We start from the raw sequence: 19,876 nt of genomic DNA, 5'->3' as shown, positions 1-19,876 counted from the left end.
CAATTAGAAAATTGTGAACCTAATCTTGAATAGAACGTTTGTTATACCTAGAAATATGAATTGAGCATTATGTTTTATTAGTGTTAAATAGCTCCATCCAGATTTCATTCCCTTAAACCTGAATATTCCCAGATTGTGCATAGGAAAGTCAATTCTCCCTCCTCACACTTCAGACTTCTATTATTCGCTGGCAGACCCATCTTGAATAGCCTATTGTACTAGGCCTTGTGTTAAATCTTTAACTGGCTGAGTCACAAGCTACCCCTTAACTACTTCCCTTCGTCAATTTGCTTTTCATTCAAGTGTTTATGGATATAACTGAAGATTCCATGATGCAAAATAAAGTAATTAGGCAATCTTCATTACAATTGAAGTAGACTTATTAATTTTAGACCCTCTGTCTTTTGGTGGACAGTCTAACTGGACTGTATGTCCAAGTGTTATTTGTTTATGTACCTATTTCTAGAGAGCTACTTGCCATGAGTAGCTGTCTCGAATGCTGATCAGTGGGGAGGTAGGCGAGAAGAGAATCCTAAAGAGGCATAAAAGGGAGCAACCACCAACACGAGAAGGGAAAATAGGCAAAAGTAGAAAAAACTTAAGGCAAAGTTCCTATTTCATATCATTCTTACATAGCTAATACGCCTATGGGGACAGTTTAAATTCATTTTTCGTTTTTAACAACAAATTAATCAGTGTTTTTTTTTAGTATAGTTTTAACATTTTAATATTTTTTTTATAAATGTCTACTTTGTTTTTTTTAATAAAGGAAACATGCTAATATTATTTTTTTTTCTATGCTCTGGTATTGGTGTTCATGAATTTAATGTAGATTCACATGATGGTAAACTGATGAAGGACGACGTGCCTTTTCTATTTAAGCTGTGCAGATTTGGAATAATTTACCATCTCAACTAAGATCTCAGACTGATTTGTTCAAGTTGAGGAAAGCCCAAAAACCTGGCTTATCCTAAAATAACATTAATTAGGAGGACAGCTGCCCTCTTCTCCATGTTTCTTCTTCCCTCATCCTGCCTTTTATCATGACTTTAGCAAAATTAGTGCCAGGATACCAGTCTGGTCACAGTGCGTTCTATAAATACTTAATACATATACAATGTTACTCATGTGGCAACATTTCCTTATTCAATAATTCGAAGAACTTTGTTGGTTTTTCCTTCTCTGCTCATTTTACCTACCAATGTAATTTGTTCTTGTTTGGTAGGCAGTGTCTTGCGACGATGGAAAGCATTGCTGTCCCCGAGATTTCTTGTGTAGCAGTGATGGGAGGTCGTGTCTCAAACACCCAGGTATGTTGAGCTGCTAAACCTGCTATTTATTGTGAGATAGTAAAATGATTATTAAATCCAGCAAACTACGTTAACACTGAAAGTACTGATCACTAGCTCATGGGGAAATGTACAAAATAGTGAAGTCAGATATTCAAAGGTCAAGAATATTTTTGGTGAAATGAATACGTTTTATGATTTTTTATGAGTTGTTCATAGCAATACGTGTTTTTGTACTGCTGTATCGTGACTGTCTTTTTCTCTACTTAAAAATGAAGAAATGTATTTTTTTTTTAAAAGACAAATGTATTCTATACATGCCGAAAAGTATCATGCTGTAGGGGGTCGTCCTGTGTTCCTGGATGCTGGGCCTGAGCCAGTGCTTAATTTGTAAAATATGAAGTGCAGGTGCTGAAATGTTTGTCAGAGGCCACACCTACTTTTCTCTGGCCCCACCCACTTCCTCCACTGGCTCCGCCCACTTACTATATTAGCTCCACCCACATCTTCAACTGGCACTGTTAAAAGTCAGATGTAATATATCTGAATTTCAGCAAAGGAGCCTTCCTCATAGTAAGGTTTTGATAGGAGGTTTCCCTGCCTGTGAACATTTTGAAAACAATTAATTCAAAAGTGCATTTTGGCGCCCCCCAATGACCACCCCTCACACACATTCCCTCAGTACCACCCTTTAACACTGCCCTTGGCTTCAAGTCTCCATAATCACTGTCATCAATTAATTTAGTTTTATAGCGCCTCTCATACCAATGTAAGGTGTCAGAGCACTTTGCATCATTCACACATTGCATAGATACAATACTACGTGTGTAAATCAGTATAAATGGAATGTTACATCAGAGAGGACTACAAGGTATAGGAGTCACATGTCATCCATGATTGTCATTGTAGGCAATATATTTTAAGAGTTCGAAGTCTGGAAAAGCGCAAATTCAGAATTTAAAACATGACAGCATTGGTCGGGGTTCTCTTCAATAAGAATTGATTTATTTTCTACCCAAATTAACACTTTTTGCAAGATTAGGATAATGAAAGATTGGGCCAAAAAACATATAGCTCTCATATATAAATTGCTGTTTGCATGCAGCTCTTTGATGACAGACTTGTGCTGTTCTCAGATAGGATTTTAACTTACACACTGCAAATAACAAAAAGGATCTCTCTGACAGAAGCAGTAACACACACTGACCTATTTTACATTATATGCGCTTTTTGATTTGCATGGTAAACATTCTTTGCAGCAGGTAGGTATATAATAACGCTGTACCGCCTTTCAAGCAGTCACAACTTCCACAGACAAAACTCCTGTCTCTCTCCAGGAATACGATTTATCACCAGAGTTCTCTTATCGTGATATTTTAATTTATGCCTGAATATTACTGGAGCCCAGGACCTCGGCAGCAGCTGCTTTTAAAATAAGAAAATACTGCCAAACTGGCACATATTCACTGCGGTCACAGTGCTAGTGCAGACAAAGCCTGCATCCTTACTTAGGCTGCTGCGCAGCTTTATTTTTTTTAACAAATGTAGCCTGCTCAGTACTCGGCCCTGCTGCCAGGCCCTGTCTGCCACTTCACCCCGTGAAGGCCTGAACATGAATGGTCAATGGCCACGATTCCGAATGCAACCCCGGAGATTTGCGGAACCGACACTGAATCCATCATCCAGGCAGCTTGGGCCGGCCCGCTGCCTCAACTGCGTAACATGAGTCAGACATCATCAAACTTAAGGGCCGGGGGCCCGCAGCCACTCATCCTGATCAGAGACAGTCACTACTGCATCAATAAGTATAAAAAAAATATATAATCATGGCGCCTGCCAGGCCCTGCCTCACCTGCGCAGCGCCAGCTTTATTTTTAAGTTTACTCATTATGATTAGGCCGCCCGCTGCAGCCGGACTACTACCCCAGGGCCATGCTTCACCTGGTGGCGCGACGGTGGTGGTGGTGAGCCTGAGGCAGGCCAGGCAGTGCGTGTATGCTGGGGTGGGGTGTGGCAAAGCAGCAAATGCGCGCGCAGCAATGTGAAACAATCTGCGCACGCTGCTTGCCGCGCACAGCCCCAACCCCCTCAGATTTGCTGAGCCTGGCCCTGACTGAAGAACCGAAACTGATTCGGGGACGAGTCAGTCACTGCACCAGTCACGTCAAGGTCACCATTCAGTGAGTGAAGTTCTTGACATGATGGTAAAGTGACAGCAGCTGAGCAGCACTTATGTACGGACGTTTACAGCAGCACACAACACGCTCTCTGTGCCAGTGGCAGTGCTAATTATCAATTACTGACCACATGCGGTGCTTGTGTGACTTCACTGTACTGTAGACCCGGCCCTAATAATTAAGTGCCGGTGCTAAGCACCGGCACAAATTAAGCACTGGCCTGAGCACTACTTAAGTTACTGGGCCTCTGTGCACAACATTTGTGATTTACATTAAAAGTTATGAGAGTCCAGTTATTCGGCAGAGTTAAATTCTTTTATTTAGGTCCAGTATCTTGTTTTTCACCTACCTTTAGGATTTGAGATCTCACCTGTTAATAAGCAGACGAATGGGCAAGTGGCATTAATATTTAATTTGTGTTTGGTTGCAGCTACAGGGATTTCAACTAGGAGTTTGCATTAGCCAGTTTTAGTTCATGTGGAGCAATTTGGAGTACACTTTAGCACTTGTATTTAGGCTATGGCTAGGTTATTTTATATTTTTGTAGTCTGCCTCTGGTAGCCAATCATTTAGGGAGATTCCTGAATGTCAGAACAGTGGACATTAGCATTTGTGGGTAAGAGTTGCATCTCCATCCTGAGGTGGTGCACGGTGTCTTTGACCAATGGAGTAACTTCTGGCTAGATTAGTTTGCTAGTCTCATGTGAAGTGTTCAAACTTTTGCGCTTTCAGGTATCCCTCAGGGCACTTTCTAGGTGATGCATCCTATATGAAATGGGACACAGTGCTCTTGTCTGTTTCCACCGCTCTCTCCTGCCTGGAGATCTGAGGAAAATTATGATGGACTGAGCCCATGGCATCTTGGTCGTCCTGGAGTTGGCCATGAGAGTATGGTACCAAGAACTACTTGGCATTTGTCTGTAAAACTGACTACATCGTCATGAGAACCTCCTGCATCAGCAATAGGGCAGGGTCCTGCCCCAAAACCACCGAAACCTACACCTCCATGCATGGAGATTGAGCGGAGGCAGTTACATGCGTTCGATTTGTCAGCCAAGATAGTAGTCTTCCTTGTGGGGCAGACACCCTTCCATGGAATTCATCTACACAGACCACTGAGAGAAATTTGGTAACTGATGTGGTGCTGGACACCAACCCTTTACAGGCAAAACTTTAGTATGTGGTCACGTTTGTTCTTCCAATAAAGCCTCACAATAGGTGCAGTAAAGGCTATTTATTGACCTTTCTGGCCTTTTTGTTTGCTTGACCTATCCTCTCAAATCTTTACTGTTTCTCCTGAAGCTATTTGTCATTCCACAATAGGATCCGAACCTAGCCTTAACATTCCTCATGTAATGATAAACAGCTTATTGTAGATGCCCAAGACGGTCTTAATTGCCAACACCTTAGTACACCTTGTGAATGAACTGCAGGTGTTTTTGTGCTTCTGCCATACACTACCTTTTACCCCTGATCAATTGTCGCTTTAGACCATTACTCTTATGTTTTGCAGAAAATCTCACCTCTTGAAAGAGGAGCGGCTCTATTGGCTGAATGATAGAAAGGGTGGTGAGCCTATATATGGATCACATAAGACCTTTGTGTGGATAACCAGCTCTTTGTAGGGCTATCTGGCGGGAATAAAGGAAATGTGATGTAAAAGGTGTACTGCCCTCTGCATCAAAACGTGCTATTAACTGGCTAAGAAGCAACCCCCTTACGGGCTGTGGGTTCATTTTACCAGCATGGAACTGCTACAGCAACATTGGTATGAAGAATACTAGCTTTGGACATCTGCCATGTGTTCATGAAGCACAACTGCCTTGGGAGTCTGGACCAGAAAACCCTACAGGACTGAGGAGGCAAAGTAACCTTGTCAGACCACTCTGTAGACCGTCTACCTGTGGGAGGGGTAAGGTAGTGCTTTTGTATCTATTCTGAGGATGAGGTTAGTAGTATCCGTTAAAAGTAAAAAATGTGTTGACCCAAGTAATGCTCTTTTATCTGAAAGAAATCGGTTAGTATTAGATTCCTTACCTTAGAATTCCTTTCCTTCGAAAATCCCCAGGCGTCAGACTGGATCTGGAAACTTTTGCGTAGCAGTACCCTTGCGCGTCGGTAGGCGTCCTCTGCAGCTCCGCGTCCGTCGTTGGCACCGGGATGATGTCACCGGAGTACTTAGACACCGCCGTCGCGCGCTGACGTCAGTTCTTTTTTTTTTTGCGCGCCAGCAAGCGCCGATCGGGAAAAAGTAGTACCCTTAGTCAATTTTTTGACTAACTTTTTCGATAATTTTTTGATCATTTTTCGAAGTCACTCGACTCAGACGGTGCCAGTAGGGATGCCCGGTTTCAAACCCTGCGTCGATTACAGCCGACTGATGTCGGTTACCGACCCCCATCGCCGGTGCCTTCACTGTCTGGGCCCCGACCACGACAAGTCCTGCTCCGACTGCCGGGCCCTGACGTCTAAAGCTAGACTGGAGCGGTCCCACAAGCGACTCGAGCTCCGTTAGTCGGCCCGCGCAGCTGGAGGTACCGGTGCGGAAGGAGGTTGAGGGACCGGTCGCGGGGCCGGAGTCACCACAGTTCTGGGAGTAGTCATCAGTCCTCGGGCTCGAAGTCCTCCGGTAAGGGGCACAAGAAGTCGAAGAGGCGACATCGCTCTTCTGACTACCCCCGATACTTGCGCGACGCGGCCGGGGGTTCGGGCGACACTGCCCACGCGGCTCCGCCTGAGCCGCTGGCGTCACGGCCTGCTCCATACCCGCCGGTCCCTGGGCAGAACCCAACGCCGGAGGAGATCGAGGCCTGCCTCATGGCCATGAGGTCGCTCACGCCAAGCGGCCCGACTCTGTCCCCAAGCGGGCAGGGTGCTTCGACCCTGGCGCCATTGGCGACTTCGGTCCAGACGCCGCAAGGCCCCGCTGGATCGTCGCCGGTCCATCTTACGACCTCGCCGTCACAGGACGACGTCGTCCCCGGTCCTACCCTCGATTCGGGTCCGGCGCTGTATTCGACGCTGCTAGGTGATTTTTACTTCTACAACCCAGCCCCATTCTTTGACCCTGAGTATCAGGAGATGGGTGGCGAGGAGGATTGGGAGGAGTCCGAGGACCCTCTGGCACATGAGTGCCAGTCTTCTCAGGATTGGGCAGGTGAGCTAGGGGAGGCCAGTGGTCTGGACACTTCGCCAGACGCTGGTTTTGTCTCCCCTCCTACCGTGGCTACGGAGGAGGGGGCTGCCTATAGTGTGGTGCTGACGCGGGCTGCCAAGGCCTTGGGCCTTAAGCTCTCCGTCGCGGCCGTGAGGACTAACCTCCTCACTGAGGTCCTTAAACCGCTGGCAAGCTTGGCTGAGCCTCTGCTGCCGTTTAATGAGGCCTTGTCGGACGTTCTTCTGGGCACTTGGTCCAAGCCAGCTGAGTGGTCGCTCCCTTGAGCAGCGGTATCGTTGCTTAGCGCTTCCTTCCTCAATCTGTGTCCTCTGCATTGCCTGCTGTGCGCCCTATTTTCCGCTGTTATTATTTCATTGTTAATGTGTTTTGCATTGCCTGCTGTGCGCCCTATTTTCCGCTGTTATTATTTCATTGTTAATGTGTTTTGCATTGCCTGCTGTGCGCTCTATTTTCCGCTGTTATTATTTCACTGCTAATGTAATTTGCATTGCCTGCTGTGCGCTCCATTTTCCGCTGTGATTTTTCACTGTTGGTGTATTTTACATTGCTCGGTCTGCGCTCTGTTCACTGCATTGCTTACTTCACTGTCTACCAGCGCGACTTGCCGACCTGTAAAGCGCATTCCCCCAAGCGCCCTCCATTTTGTTGTTGTTGTGCTTCTACCCAGCCCGCCCCGCCTCCCAGCTAAGACGCCCTCCCACAGACTACTTCAGCGCTCAGTTACCTGGAAGCGCTGTGACTCACTCGACGCTTGCCAGCTGAGTGGTCGCTCCCTTGAGCAGCGGTATCGTTGCTTAGCGCTTCCTTCCTCAATCTGTGTCCTCTGCATTGCCTGCTGTGCGCCCTATTTTCCGCTGTTATTATTTCATTGTTAATGTGTTTTGCATTGCCTGCTGTGCGCCCTATTTTCCGCTGTTATTATTTCATTGTTAATGTGTTTTGCATTGCCTGCTGTGCGCTCTATTTTCCGCTGTTATTATTTCACTGCTAATGTAATTTGCATTGCCTGCTGTGCGCTCCATTTTCCGCTGTGATTTTTCACTGTTGGTGTATTTTACATTGCTCGGTCTGCGCTCTGTTCACTGCATTGCTTACTTCACTGTCTACCAGCGCGACTTGCCGACCTGTAAAGCGCATTCCCCCAAGCGCCCTCCATTTTGTTGTTGTTGTGCTTCTACCCAGCCCGCCCCGCCTCCCAGCTAAGACGCCCTCCCACAGACTACTTCAGCGCTCCGTTACCTGGAAGCGCTGTGACTCACTCGACGCTTGCCAGCTGAGTGGTCGCTCCCTTGAGCAGCGGTATCGTTGCTTAGCGCTTCCTTCCTCAATCTGTGTCCTCTGCATTGCCTGCTGTGCGCCCTATTTTCCGCTGTTATTATTTCATTGTTAATGTGTTTTGCATTGCCTGCTGTGCGCCCTATTTTCCGCTGTTATTATTTCATTGTTAATGTGTTTTGCATTGCCTGCTGTGCGCTCTATTTTCCGCTGTTATTATTTCACTGCTAATGTAATTTGCATTGCCTGCTGTGCGCTCCATTTTCCGCTGTGATTTTTCACTGTTGGTGTATTTTACATTGCTCGGTCTGCGCTCTGTTCACTGCATTGCTTACTTCACTGTCTACCAGCGCGACTTGCCGACCTGTAAAGCGCATTCCCCCAAGCGCCCTCCATTTTGTTGTTGTTGTGCTTCTACCCAGCCCGCCCCGCCTCCCAGCTAAGACGCCCTCCCACAGACTACTTCAGCGCTCCGTTACCTGGAAGCGCTGTGACTCACTCGACGCTTGCCAGCTGAGTGGTCGCTCCCTTGAGCAGCGGTATCGTTGCTTAGCGCTTCCTTCCTCAATCTGTGTCCTCTGCATTGCCTGCTGTGCGCCCTATTTTCCGCTGTTATTATTTCATTGTTAATGTGTTTTGCATTGCCTGCTGTGCGCCCTATTTTCCGCTGTTATTATTTCATTGTTAATGTGTTTTGCATTGCCTGCTGTGCGCTCTATTTTCCGCTGTTATTATTTCACTGCTAATGTAATTTGCATTGCCTGCTGTGCGCTCCATTTTCCGCTGTGATTTTTCACTGTTGGTGTATTTTACATTGCTCGGTCTGCGCTCTGTTCACTGCATTGCTTACTTCACTGTCTACCAGCGCGACTTGCCGACCTGTAAAGCGCATTCCCCCAAGCGCCCTCCATTTTGTTGTTGTTGTGCTTCTACCCAGCCCGCCCGCCTCCCAGCTAAGACGCCCTCGCCCCTCCCCTTCCACTATCCATATATGACAGTAGTTCCCGCGCGCAGCGTTTACGCGCAGCGTCCGCGCCCAACCCGCGCCGAAGGTGCGCCAAAGGTAAGCCCGTCTACGCCCGTCCGCGCCTGGACCGCGCCCAGCGCCAGACCCCCTGCCCCTCGCGCTACCCAGCCCGCCCGCGTCACCTATGATGCCGCCACCCTCCTAGCCCTTAACCCCGGTCGCGCCCCCACCTGCGTCCAAGCCGCTCCTGGACGCACCCATGGACCGTTCTCATGCTACTCTTGCAAATTCAGCGGCACCAACAACATCTCCGCTACGACCACAACACAGATCCCCGACCCCAACCACCTAGAATGCATCCTTCTCAACACCCGCTCGGTCCACAGACACGCCATTGACCTATGGAACCTACTAGACACCATTTCTCCGGACGTCGCCTTCCTAACGGAAACATGGATGAACGCTTCCTCCGCCCCTGACATCGCCATCGCTATCCCTGATGACTATAAGATCACACACAAGGACCGCACCGACCATACAGGAGGTCGAATCGCTATCGTCCATAAGAAATCAATCCGCATTTCAACCAGTTCTGACGCCAACCTCGCCAACTCCGAACACCTTCACTTCCAGATCCACATCGACCCCAAGACCACACTCAGAGGCACCCTCCTCTACAGACCACCAGGACCCCGCGCAAAATTCAGTGAAGACATCACGGACTTCATCACTCCACACGCACTCCCCTCCAAAGAATACATCCTTCTGGGAGACCTCAACTTTCACCTTGAAAATATCAACGACCGCAACACCGCCACCCTCTTGGACAACCTCGCCAACCTCGGACTTAAACAACTGGTCACTTCCCCCACCCACATCGCAGGCCACACCCTCGACCCCATCTTCACCTCCAGCAACCATGTCTCCTTCAGCCACACTACGGATCTCCTCTGGACTGACCACAGCTGCGTTCACTTCACCTACAACATGCCGAAACCCATCATCCACCTACAACCAACTCTACAAAGAAACTGGAACAAAATCACCACAGAGCAGATCTCCACATCGCTCCTTCAAACCTCCCCAGCCCTCTCCTCTAACACCAACGAAGCCGCCTCCAACCTCACCCTTTGGTTATCCAACACCGCAGACAACTTAGCACCACTGAAAAAACGTCAACACAAACTTGGCAACAAGAAGGCCTCATGGTTCAACGACGACCTCAAGAAGTCCAAAAAACTGTGCCGCTCCCTTGAAAATGCCTGGAAAAAGGACCCATCCACCAGCAAGGACGCCTTCAAAAGCGCCATCCGCACTCACCACCAAATGATCCGAAAAGCCAAGAAAACAGCATTCAAAGATCGACTTGACAACAACGCCCACAACAGCAAGGAACTGTTCAACATCGTCAAGGAATTTTCCAACCCCTCGGCCAACTCTAACGACATCACCCCCTCCCAAACCCTCTGCGACTCCCTAGCCTCTTTTTTCCACAACAAGATTGCTGACATCCACAACAGCTTCGACAACCAACCTGGAAACCAACCCACCCTTCCATCAGCTGACCATCCTCCCCCCGTTAACACCCTTAAAGCCTGGAACCCAATCTCCACTGAGGACACCATCCGCCTGATGAATTCCATCCACTCTGGATCCCCCACAGACCCATGCCCTCACCACATCTTCAACAAAGCTGATTCCGTCATAGCTCCGCACCTCCGAGACGTCATCAACTGCTCCTTCAACTCCGCCACCTTCCCGGAAAGCTGGAAACACGCTGAACTCACCGCCCTTCTGAAAAAACCCACAGCGGACCCCACCGAACTCAAAAATTACCGCCCCATCTCGCTTCTCCCATTCCCGGCCAAAGTCATCGAGAAAGCCGTCAACAACCAGCTCGCCGACTTCCTCGAAGCCAACAAATCACTTGACCCCTCACAATCTGGCTTCCGAGCTAAACACAGCACAGAAACCGCCCTCATCGCAGCAACAGACGACATTCGTACTCTACTGGACAATGGAGACACAGTCGCCCTCATCCTCCTCGACCTCTCTGCAGCATTCGACACAGTCTGCCACAGCACCCTTCTACAACGCCTCAATAACATCGGAATCCAAGGAAAAGCACTTGAATGGATCACCTCGTTCCTCACCGGAAGAACCCAGAGAGTCCGCCTTCCTCCATTCAAGTCCGAGGCCTCTGAAGTCATCTGCGGCGTGCCTCAAGGATCATCACTCAGTCCCACCCTCTTCAACGTATACATGAGCCCCCTCGCGGCCATCGCCCGCCAACACAACCTCAACATCATCTCTTACGCGGACGACACTCAACTGATCCTTTCCCTCACCAATGACCCCAGCACCGCCAAAACCAACCTACACGAAGGAATGAAAGAAGTCGCTGAATGGATGAAACAAAGCCGTCTGAAACTGAACTCAGATAAAACAGAAGTCCTCATCTTAGGCACATCCCCCTCTGCCTGGGACGACTCCTGGTGGCCGGAAGCCCTCGGAAAAGCACCCATTCCGACAGACCACGCACGGAACCTTGGCGTCATCCTGGACTCTTCACTCTCAATGAACAGACAAGTCAACGCCGTATCCTCTTCCTGCTTCAACATTCTTCGCATGCTCAGAAAAACATTTCGCTGGATCCCCTCAGAAACAAGGAAAACAGTCACCCACGCCTTGGTCACGAGCCGACTGGACTACGGAAACACCCTCTACGCAGGTACCACCGCTAAACTCCAGAAGAAACTCCAACGAATCCAAAACGCCTCAGCCAGGCTCATATTAGACATCCCACGCAACGAACACATCTCCGGTCACCTTAAAGACCTCCACTGGCTACCCGTCAATAAAAGGATCACCTTCCGACTGCTTACCCACGCACACAAATCACTCTACGACATCGGACCAGATTGCCTCAACTCTCGACTGTCCTTCTACACCCCCCCCCCCGCCAACTACGCTCTTCCAGCCAAGCCTTCGCCACCGTACCTCGCATCAACAAGACCACCATGGGAGGCAGATCCTTCTCATACCTGGCTGCCAAAACATGGAACTCACTTCCCGCTTACCTCCGCCTCACCCAGAACCACCTAGCGTTCAGAAAGCAGCTTAAAACGTGGATATTTGACAAATAATCCTCCTAACCTTCCTAAGCGCCTTGAAACCCTCTGGGTATGTAGTGCGCTATACAAATTTTATGACTTGACTTGACTAGGTCCGCCTGTAGATGGGAACGTGGCCAGGTCCCACCGCCTGGCTCCGGGCGACCCTTGCTTCCTGTCCACCCACCCCACCCCCGAGAGCCTGGTCATCCAGGCCTCTTAACTTCCAGACCGCATTCCCGACGGCTCACCCCGATCGGGAATCCAAGAGGTACGAATAGTATGGTAAAAAGATGTTCTCCTCACTTAGTTTGGGGTTGCGGTCAGTCAACACTGCGTGCCTCTTGGGCCGTTACACCCACTCTCTGTGGGACACGGTTGCGGACGTGCTGCCACAATGTCCGGAGGGGGTCCGAACTAAACTCACCCAAGCCCTTGTGGAGGGTCGAGATGCGGCACCGGTGTGGGCTTGATACCACGGACTCGCTGGGCAGAGCGATGGCAACGATGGTGGCGATTCGTCACCACGCCTGGCTGAGGTCCGCCAACTTTTCGACTGATGTTCAAAACGCCCTCATGGACATGCCGTTTGATGGCGGTCGCCTCTTTGGCGACAAGGCAGACAGTGCGCTTGAGCGCTTTAAGGACTCCAGGGCTTCGGCCAAGTCTTTGGGCCTCTCGGCCCTGCGCCAGCAAACTGCTGCCTTTCGCGGCCAAGGAAGGGGCACCCCCACACTCCGTCAGAAGCGGTCGCTCCCCTCGTTCCCTGCCTCCAGCAGCTGGTATCGTAGCGCTCTCACTGCATTGAATGTCTTGTGCCAATATTATATTAGTGATTGCGCTCTCACTGCATTGATTGTCTTGTGCTAATATTACCGCATTGCCTAATTTAGCGTTACGCTATTTCTTTGTACAGCCCACATCGTGCCAATCAAAGTGTGCTGCATACTGTAGAGCTTGTGCTTATCTGTGCCTGATTGTGCCTGCGCCTCTGCCCACCCCAATCTCATCCTGTTTCGTTTCGTTTCGTTTCGTTTTGCTGCCATCTTGTTTGTTGTGCCTTCCAGCCCGCCCCTCCACCCAGCTACCGCCTCCCAGCTGACCCTCCCTCGCCCCCCCCCCCCACTATCCACTTATGTCAGATGCATCTGCGCGCAGCGTTCACGCGCAGCGGTCGCGCCCCATGCGAGCCAAAGGTGCGCCAAAGGTAAGCCCGTCCGCGCCTGGTCCGCGCCCATCGCCAGACCCCCTGGCCCTCGCAAAACCCACTCCTCCCGCATTACGTATGATGCCGCTGCCCTAATTGCCCTTAACCCCGGCCGCAAACCACAATGCTGCGAGGCTGCCCCAGGACACACCCATGGACCCTTCGCCTGCCACTCCTGCAAATTCACCTGCGTCAGGACCCACACCAAATCCACGAACTCCAAACACAGCTCCCACTCTAACCACCTGAAGTGCATCCTGCTGAACACCCGCTCAGTCCACAGACACGCCACTGAACTCTGGGACCTACTCGACACCACATCGCCGGACGTCCCCTTCCTTACAGAAACCTGGATGAACGCATCATCAGCCCCCGACATCGCCATAGCCATCCCGGACGCTTACAAGATCATCCTAAAAGACCGCACCAACCAAACAGGAGGAGGCATAGCCATAGTCCATAAGAACACCATCCGAATCACGACCAACTCCGACGATAACCTTGCGACCGCCGAACACCTTCACTTCCAGATCCACACCGACCCCAGGACCACACACTTAGAGGCACCCTCATCTACAGACCACCAGGAACCCCCACACATTTCAACGAAGACATCACTGACTTCATCAGCCCACATGCCCTTACCTCTGAGAACTACATTCTACTGGGAGACCTCAACTTCCACCTGGAAAAGAAAAACGACAGCAACACCACCACCCTTCTGGACAACCTGGCCAATCTCGGGCTCAAACAACTTGTTGACACCCCCACCCACCTTGCCGGACACACGCTCGACCCTATCTTCACCTCCAGCAAACACATCTCATTCGATCACACCACAGCTCTCCATTGGACGGACCACAGCTGCGTTCACTTCAGCTACAAAAAGACCACGACCCACAACCCCCCACAACCTATTCCTCGAAGAAACTGGAATAAAATCACCACCGACCAACTCTTCACATCGCTTAACCAAAACCCCCCCCGCCATATCATCGGACCCAAACCATGCTGCCACCAAACTCACTCAATGGATCACCCACAGCGCTGACGAATTAGCACCCCTGAAAAACCACCAGACCAAACAAGGTAACAAAAAGGCCCCCTGGTTCAACGATTATCTTAAGAAATCCAAGAAGTTATGTCGTATTTTCGAGAAAAAAATGGAGAAAAAACCCAACCACTGACAACCTGACCACCTTCAAGGACGCCACGCGCAAACACCACCAACTGATCCGATCCACCAAGAAATCCGCATTCAAGGATCGACTCGATGACAACACCCACAACAGTAAGGAACTATTCAACATCGTCAAAGAATTTATCAACCCCACCACCGGCACCAACGACATCACTCCCTCTCAAGACCTCTGCGACCCTTTATCCTCTTTTTTCCACAACAAAATCGTCGACATACATAACCGCTTTGAAAACCAATCCGAAGAACAGTTCACTCCACCCACGTCCGAACCAAATGAGCACTCTCACGAACTTTGCGCCTGGAACCCAATCACTACTGAAGACACCATCCGCCTGATAAACTCCATCCACTCAGGATCACCAACCGACCATGTCCCCACCACATTTTCAACAAAGCAGACTCCATCATCGCACCCCATCTTCGCGATGTCATCAACTGTTCCTTCAACACCGCCACCTTCCCGGAAAGCTGGAAACATGCCGAACTCAGAGCACTTCTGAAGAAACCCACAGCAGACCCCTCAGAACTTAAGAACTACCGCCCCATCTCACTCCTCCCATTCCCTGCCAAAGTAATTGAGAAAGCAGTCAATAGTCAGCTCGCCGCCTTCCTTGAATCCAACAATTCCCTCGACCCCCTCACAGTCCGGCTTCCGAGCCAAACACAGCCCCGAAACCGCCCTCATCGCAGCTACAGACTACATCAGAACACTACTGGACAACGGAGAGACAGTCTCCCTCATCTTACTCGACCTCTCCGCCGCCTTCGACAGTCTGTCATAGCACCCTCATACAACGCCTCAACAACGTCTGAATACAAGGAAAAGCTTTGGACTGGATCATCTCGTTCCTCGCCGGGAGAACCCAGAGAGTCCGCCTCCCCCCATTCAAATCAGAGGCCACCAAAGTCATCTGCGGCGTACCACAAGGATCATCACTCAGTCCCACCCTCTTCAACGTTTACATGAGTCCCCTCGCTTCCATCGCACGACAACACAACCTCAACATCATCTCCTATGCAGACGACACCCAGCTGATCCTCTCCCTTACCAAAGACCCAAACACCGCCAAAACCAATCTACACGAAGTAATGAAAGAAGTACCCGAATGGATGAAGAACAGCCATTTAAAACTGAACTCAGACAAAACGGAAGTACTCATCCTAGGATCATCCCCCTCATCCTGGGACGACTCATGGTGGCCACCGGCCCTGGGTACAGCACCCATACCTACAGATCACGCATGTAACCTGGGATTCATCCTGGACTCCTCCCTCTCGATGGCCAGACAAGTCAACGCCGTCATCTTCATGCTTCAACATCCTACGCATGCTCAATAAAATCTTCCGTTGGATCCCCACCGAAACAAGAAAGACAGTCACCCACGCACTGATTTTTAGCCGACTGGACTATGGAAACACCCTTTACGCCGGAACCACTACCAAACTACAGAAAAAACTCCAACGCATCCAAAACGCCTCAGCCAGACTCATACTGGACATCCGCCGTCAAGCTCACATTTCCGGTCACCTGAAAGACCTTCACTGGCTTCCCATCAACAACACAATAACGTTCCGTCTACTCACCCACGGCCCTCTACGACCTAGGACCAGAATGCCTCAACACAAGACTGTCCTTCTACACACCCACCCGCCAACTACGATCATCCAATCAAGCACTCTCCGCAATTCCGCGCATCCACTGATCCACCATGGGAGGAAGATCCTTCTCCTACTTAGTGGCCAAGACCTGGAATTCTCTCCCCACTCACCTCCGGCTTACACAGAACCACCTCTCCTTCAGAAAGCAGCTAAAAACCTGGTTTTTCGATAAGTAATTGACCATCCCTCCCTCAAGCGCCTTGAGACCCTCTGGGTGAGTAGTGCGCTATATAAATGACTGAACTTGAACTTGCCAGCCACTGCCCGCAGACTAACATCCAGCGCGGTGGCGGACGTGGTAACAGCCGTGGCGGCGGTCGGGGACAACGGCGAGGTCAGTCCACACCTACCCCTGCAGCATCCGCCTCAAAACCATCCTAGTCCGAGCTTTCAGGCCCATGTAACGCCAGTGGGGGGCAGGGTTCGCCATCACCTCCACTGGCACACTGTCACATCGGACAGGTGGGTGCTGCAAATCGTCCGAGGGGCTACTCCCTCCCCTTCGAGGCGACCCCTCCAGCCATGCCACCGCAGTACCGCTGCGTGTCGGTGAATCACTTGAGTCTTCTGCGAGAGGAAGTTACGGCCCTCTTAGCCAAGGGGTCCATCGAGCGCATTCCTGGGCCAGAAGTAGGGTGTGGTTGTTACTCCCACTACTTTCTGGTTCCCCAGAAGGGCAAAGGGGGCCTACGCCCCATCTTGGACCTGCAGAATGTTAACGGCTTCCTCCGAAAGGAGAAGTTCAAGATGCTGACACTGGCTCAGGTCTTAGCTGCCCTGGACCTGGGAGACTGGATGGTAGCGTTGGACTTGCAGGACGCTTATGTTCGAGGCATGTGGGCTATTGAATTCATACCTGTGCATAGATCGCTGCCTAGTGTTGGGTCCGGATGATTGCACTTTGTTGTCCTGGAAGAGTCTTCGAAATATCAAGAGATGGGTGACTCCTCCCCTGGACTACAGTGCGCATGGGCATCCTCTCCATCCTCAGATTGTTTTTTCCTCTCGGATGTTATTCCTACACTCCAACTTAGGAATCGAAACAAAATTTTTTTAGAGGCCAAAGGCCTTCGACTTAGACGGTATTGTTCTCGCTCGGTACCTCTTGACTCGATAAAGCTTTCCATCTCCGATCGGTCGTCGACGCGGGCCGTTGGGCCTTTTCAACGCCACGTGGGCCTGCTGTTGATGGAAAGGAGTCAGTTTAAAAGGTGCCCACAATGCTACTCCAAGTTCCCGCATACTGACAAGCATTCAGCATGCAACAAGTGCCTTTCTCCAGATCCTAAGGAGGAAACCTGCCCGGCCTGCGCCCAGTTTCAATCGAAGAAAACCATCCGGAATCGACGAGCCGCTAGGCAAGAGATGCAGCGACAGGCACCGGAACCGGACAACATCTTCGATGATGACCAGGAACTTCCAGAAGCTCAAGATTCGGACCTAGAGATAGTCACCGTCGGACTACTCGGACGAGATCCCACCGGGGCAAATCGTGAGTACACTGCCCCCGACACCGATTACCCCGTTACCGAAGGCTCCGGCCGAGGCATCGCCAAAAGGCCTTAGTCAAGATCAAATGAAACATTCGCCAGCCCCGCAATCCGGCTCGGCACCGAAGCCTAAGCCTTCAGAGACCCCAGGGCCAAGTACCGCAATCTCAAAGAAAGTTCCAGAACCTAAAAAGGTTGTCGACCCGAAAGCCGTCGACCTGAACAAAAGCGTACAGCCCAAAAGCGTTGACCCAAATAAAAACGTCGACCCGAAGAAGGCCGTGCAGCCTAAAGGTGTCGACCCAATGAAAACCATCGACCCGAAAAAGGCCGTCGAGCCGGATCTACCCCAAACAGATCGTCGAGCCCAGAAAGGACGCTAAGCTGAAGGGCGCCGACACCAAAAAAGACGTCGCGCCAAAAAAGCCAACTGTGCCAAGTCGCCGAACCAAAGAAGGTCGCCGACGGAAAGGGTGCTGTATCTAACCCTATAATCCGCCCGGAAAAGGCTATTGACCCGAAAACAAGTGCTCCGAAAACACCAGTCGATCCTAAAAAGACTGTAGACTCTGCAAAGGACAGTCAACCAAAGAAGCCTTTTGAGCACAAGAAACGTGTCGAACCGAAAGACACGGTCGACCCAAAAACACGCGCCGACCCAAAAAAAGGGCCCGAGCCGAAGAAAAGCACTAAGGCACCAAAAGTTGTCGAGGCTGAAGGTGGCCCAAAAGAGTCTCAACCAAGAACAGTGGAGGAAGAACTCTTCCATTCTGATCCAACAGACAACCAGGCAAAAATATACATTAATCCTGAGACTGGTAAAGTCACAATCCTTCACAGAAAGAAGAGGCCACTGGACACTGACTCTGATTACTCTATTCCATTGAAAAAGGACGACTTTGTGACTTCTCCATCTAGACCCTTCATTCCCTTCTATCCTATTATGCCTACTACTCCTTTTGCTCCTTAGGCTCCTCACCATGGGGACGATGAGGGAAACACAGGGGAGGATCCTCAGGCTGATTATGATTATCCACAGGATCCTGAGCCACAAAATGTACCATTGGAGGAGCCAACTGACCCTTACAACACCCATCCCATCCCTGATGTCTCCTCCTATCCAACTAAGCCTTCACCCACTGATGACACCATTGTCTTCAACCAATTGATAGACAGGGCAGCGCAATACCACAATGTAGATATGCATAATGACCCTTTCGAAGAAGACTTCTTATTCGACACCTTCCCAACATCAGAAAAGAGTGTCAGAAAACATCCTATGCTCAAGGGAGTGTTAAAACACGCACCTGACATTTTTAAAGATACAGCCAGGGCACGGGTAATCAATCCCAGGATTGAGAAAAAGTATAGGGCAGCCCCAACAGACCCTACCTACATCAGAGGGCAGTTACCATTAGACTCACTAGTGGTAGCTAACGCATGCAAAAGGGCCAACTCACAGACAATGGGGGAAGACCCTCCCCCTGATAAGGAATCAAAGATATTAGAGGCCTCAGGTAAAAGGGTAGCAGCACAGGCCTCCAATTCATGGAGGATAGCCAATACACAAGCTCTGCTAGCTCGTTACGACAGGGCACACTATGACCAGCTTGAAAGCTTAATGCAACACCTACCTGAGCCTTTCAAAGCCCAAGCTGATGACCTCATACAGGAGGGAAAGTTCATCACAAACGCCTCCATCAAATGTGCACTTGATGCAGCAGACACCGCAGCCAGGTCTATTAACACCAGTGTTTTACTAAGGCAACCTGCATGGATGCGTATTTCGGGCTTTAAGAACGAAGTGCAGTCCACTATTCTTAATCAGCCAGTCAACCAAGACTTCCTTTTTGGCCCTGCTGTTACCATTTTAGATAAAATGAAAAAGGACACAAACTGCAAAGCCAATGGGAGCATTGCAGTTTCAGCAACACAGAAGTTCCTTTCGACGCTCCTCATACAGGCCAGCTACACGAGGCAATACTTCCCAAACGTCGTCATCATACAAAGGCAACACACAAAGTTCCTTTACAAAAAACTCCAACAGGGGAGGTTATAGAGGAAACAATAATAAGGGAAGAGGATGTGGTGGCAATAACCCCAGAGCCTCCAGTGCCACAAAACAGTGACTTCATCACGCTACCTCCAGACCACCTATCACCGGTCGGAGGCAGACTCCACTAATTCCTACCTGTCTGGAACGCAATTACCACGGACAGGTGGGTGAGACAAATTATCCAGTATGGTTATTGCCTGGAACTCACTTCTACCCCACCAAACATACCACCCAGGCACCGTCCTATGTCCAAAGAACACATCA

General features: G+C 50.1%; 1 protein-coding gene across 11 annotated transcripts in view; it reads left to right on the top strand.

Moving 5' to 3' along the window:
- The window catches only part of GRN (granulin precursor), a 1,328,618-nt gene that overhangs the window by 384,285 nt on the left and 924,457 nt on the right, over window positions 1-19,876 (top strand). For all 11 annotated transcript variants that reach the window (XM_086923912.1, XM_086923907.1, XM_086923905.1 and 8 more), the window contains one exon: window positions 1,226-1,310. In XM_086923912.1, the coding sequence (XP_086780038.1) occupies window positions 1,226-1,310 (85 nt within the window). The remainder of the gene's footprint in view (window positions 1-1,225; window positions 1,311-19,876) is intronic.

The sequence above is a fragment of the Lissotriton vulgaris genome, chromosome 5 (assembly GCF_964263255.1).
Source record: "Lissotriton vulgaris chromosome 5, aLisVul1.2, whole genome shotgun sequence".
Lineage (NCBI taxonomy): Eukaryota > Metazoa > Chordata > Amphibia > Caudata > Salamandridae > Lissotriton > Lissotriton vulgaris.
The sequence above is the reverse complement of the archived record's forward strand: the minus strand, read 5'-3'. Positions and strand labels throughout refer to the sequence as shown.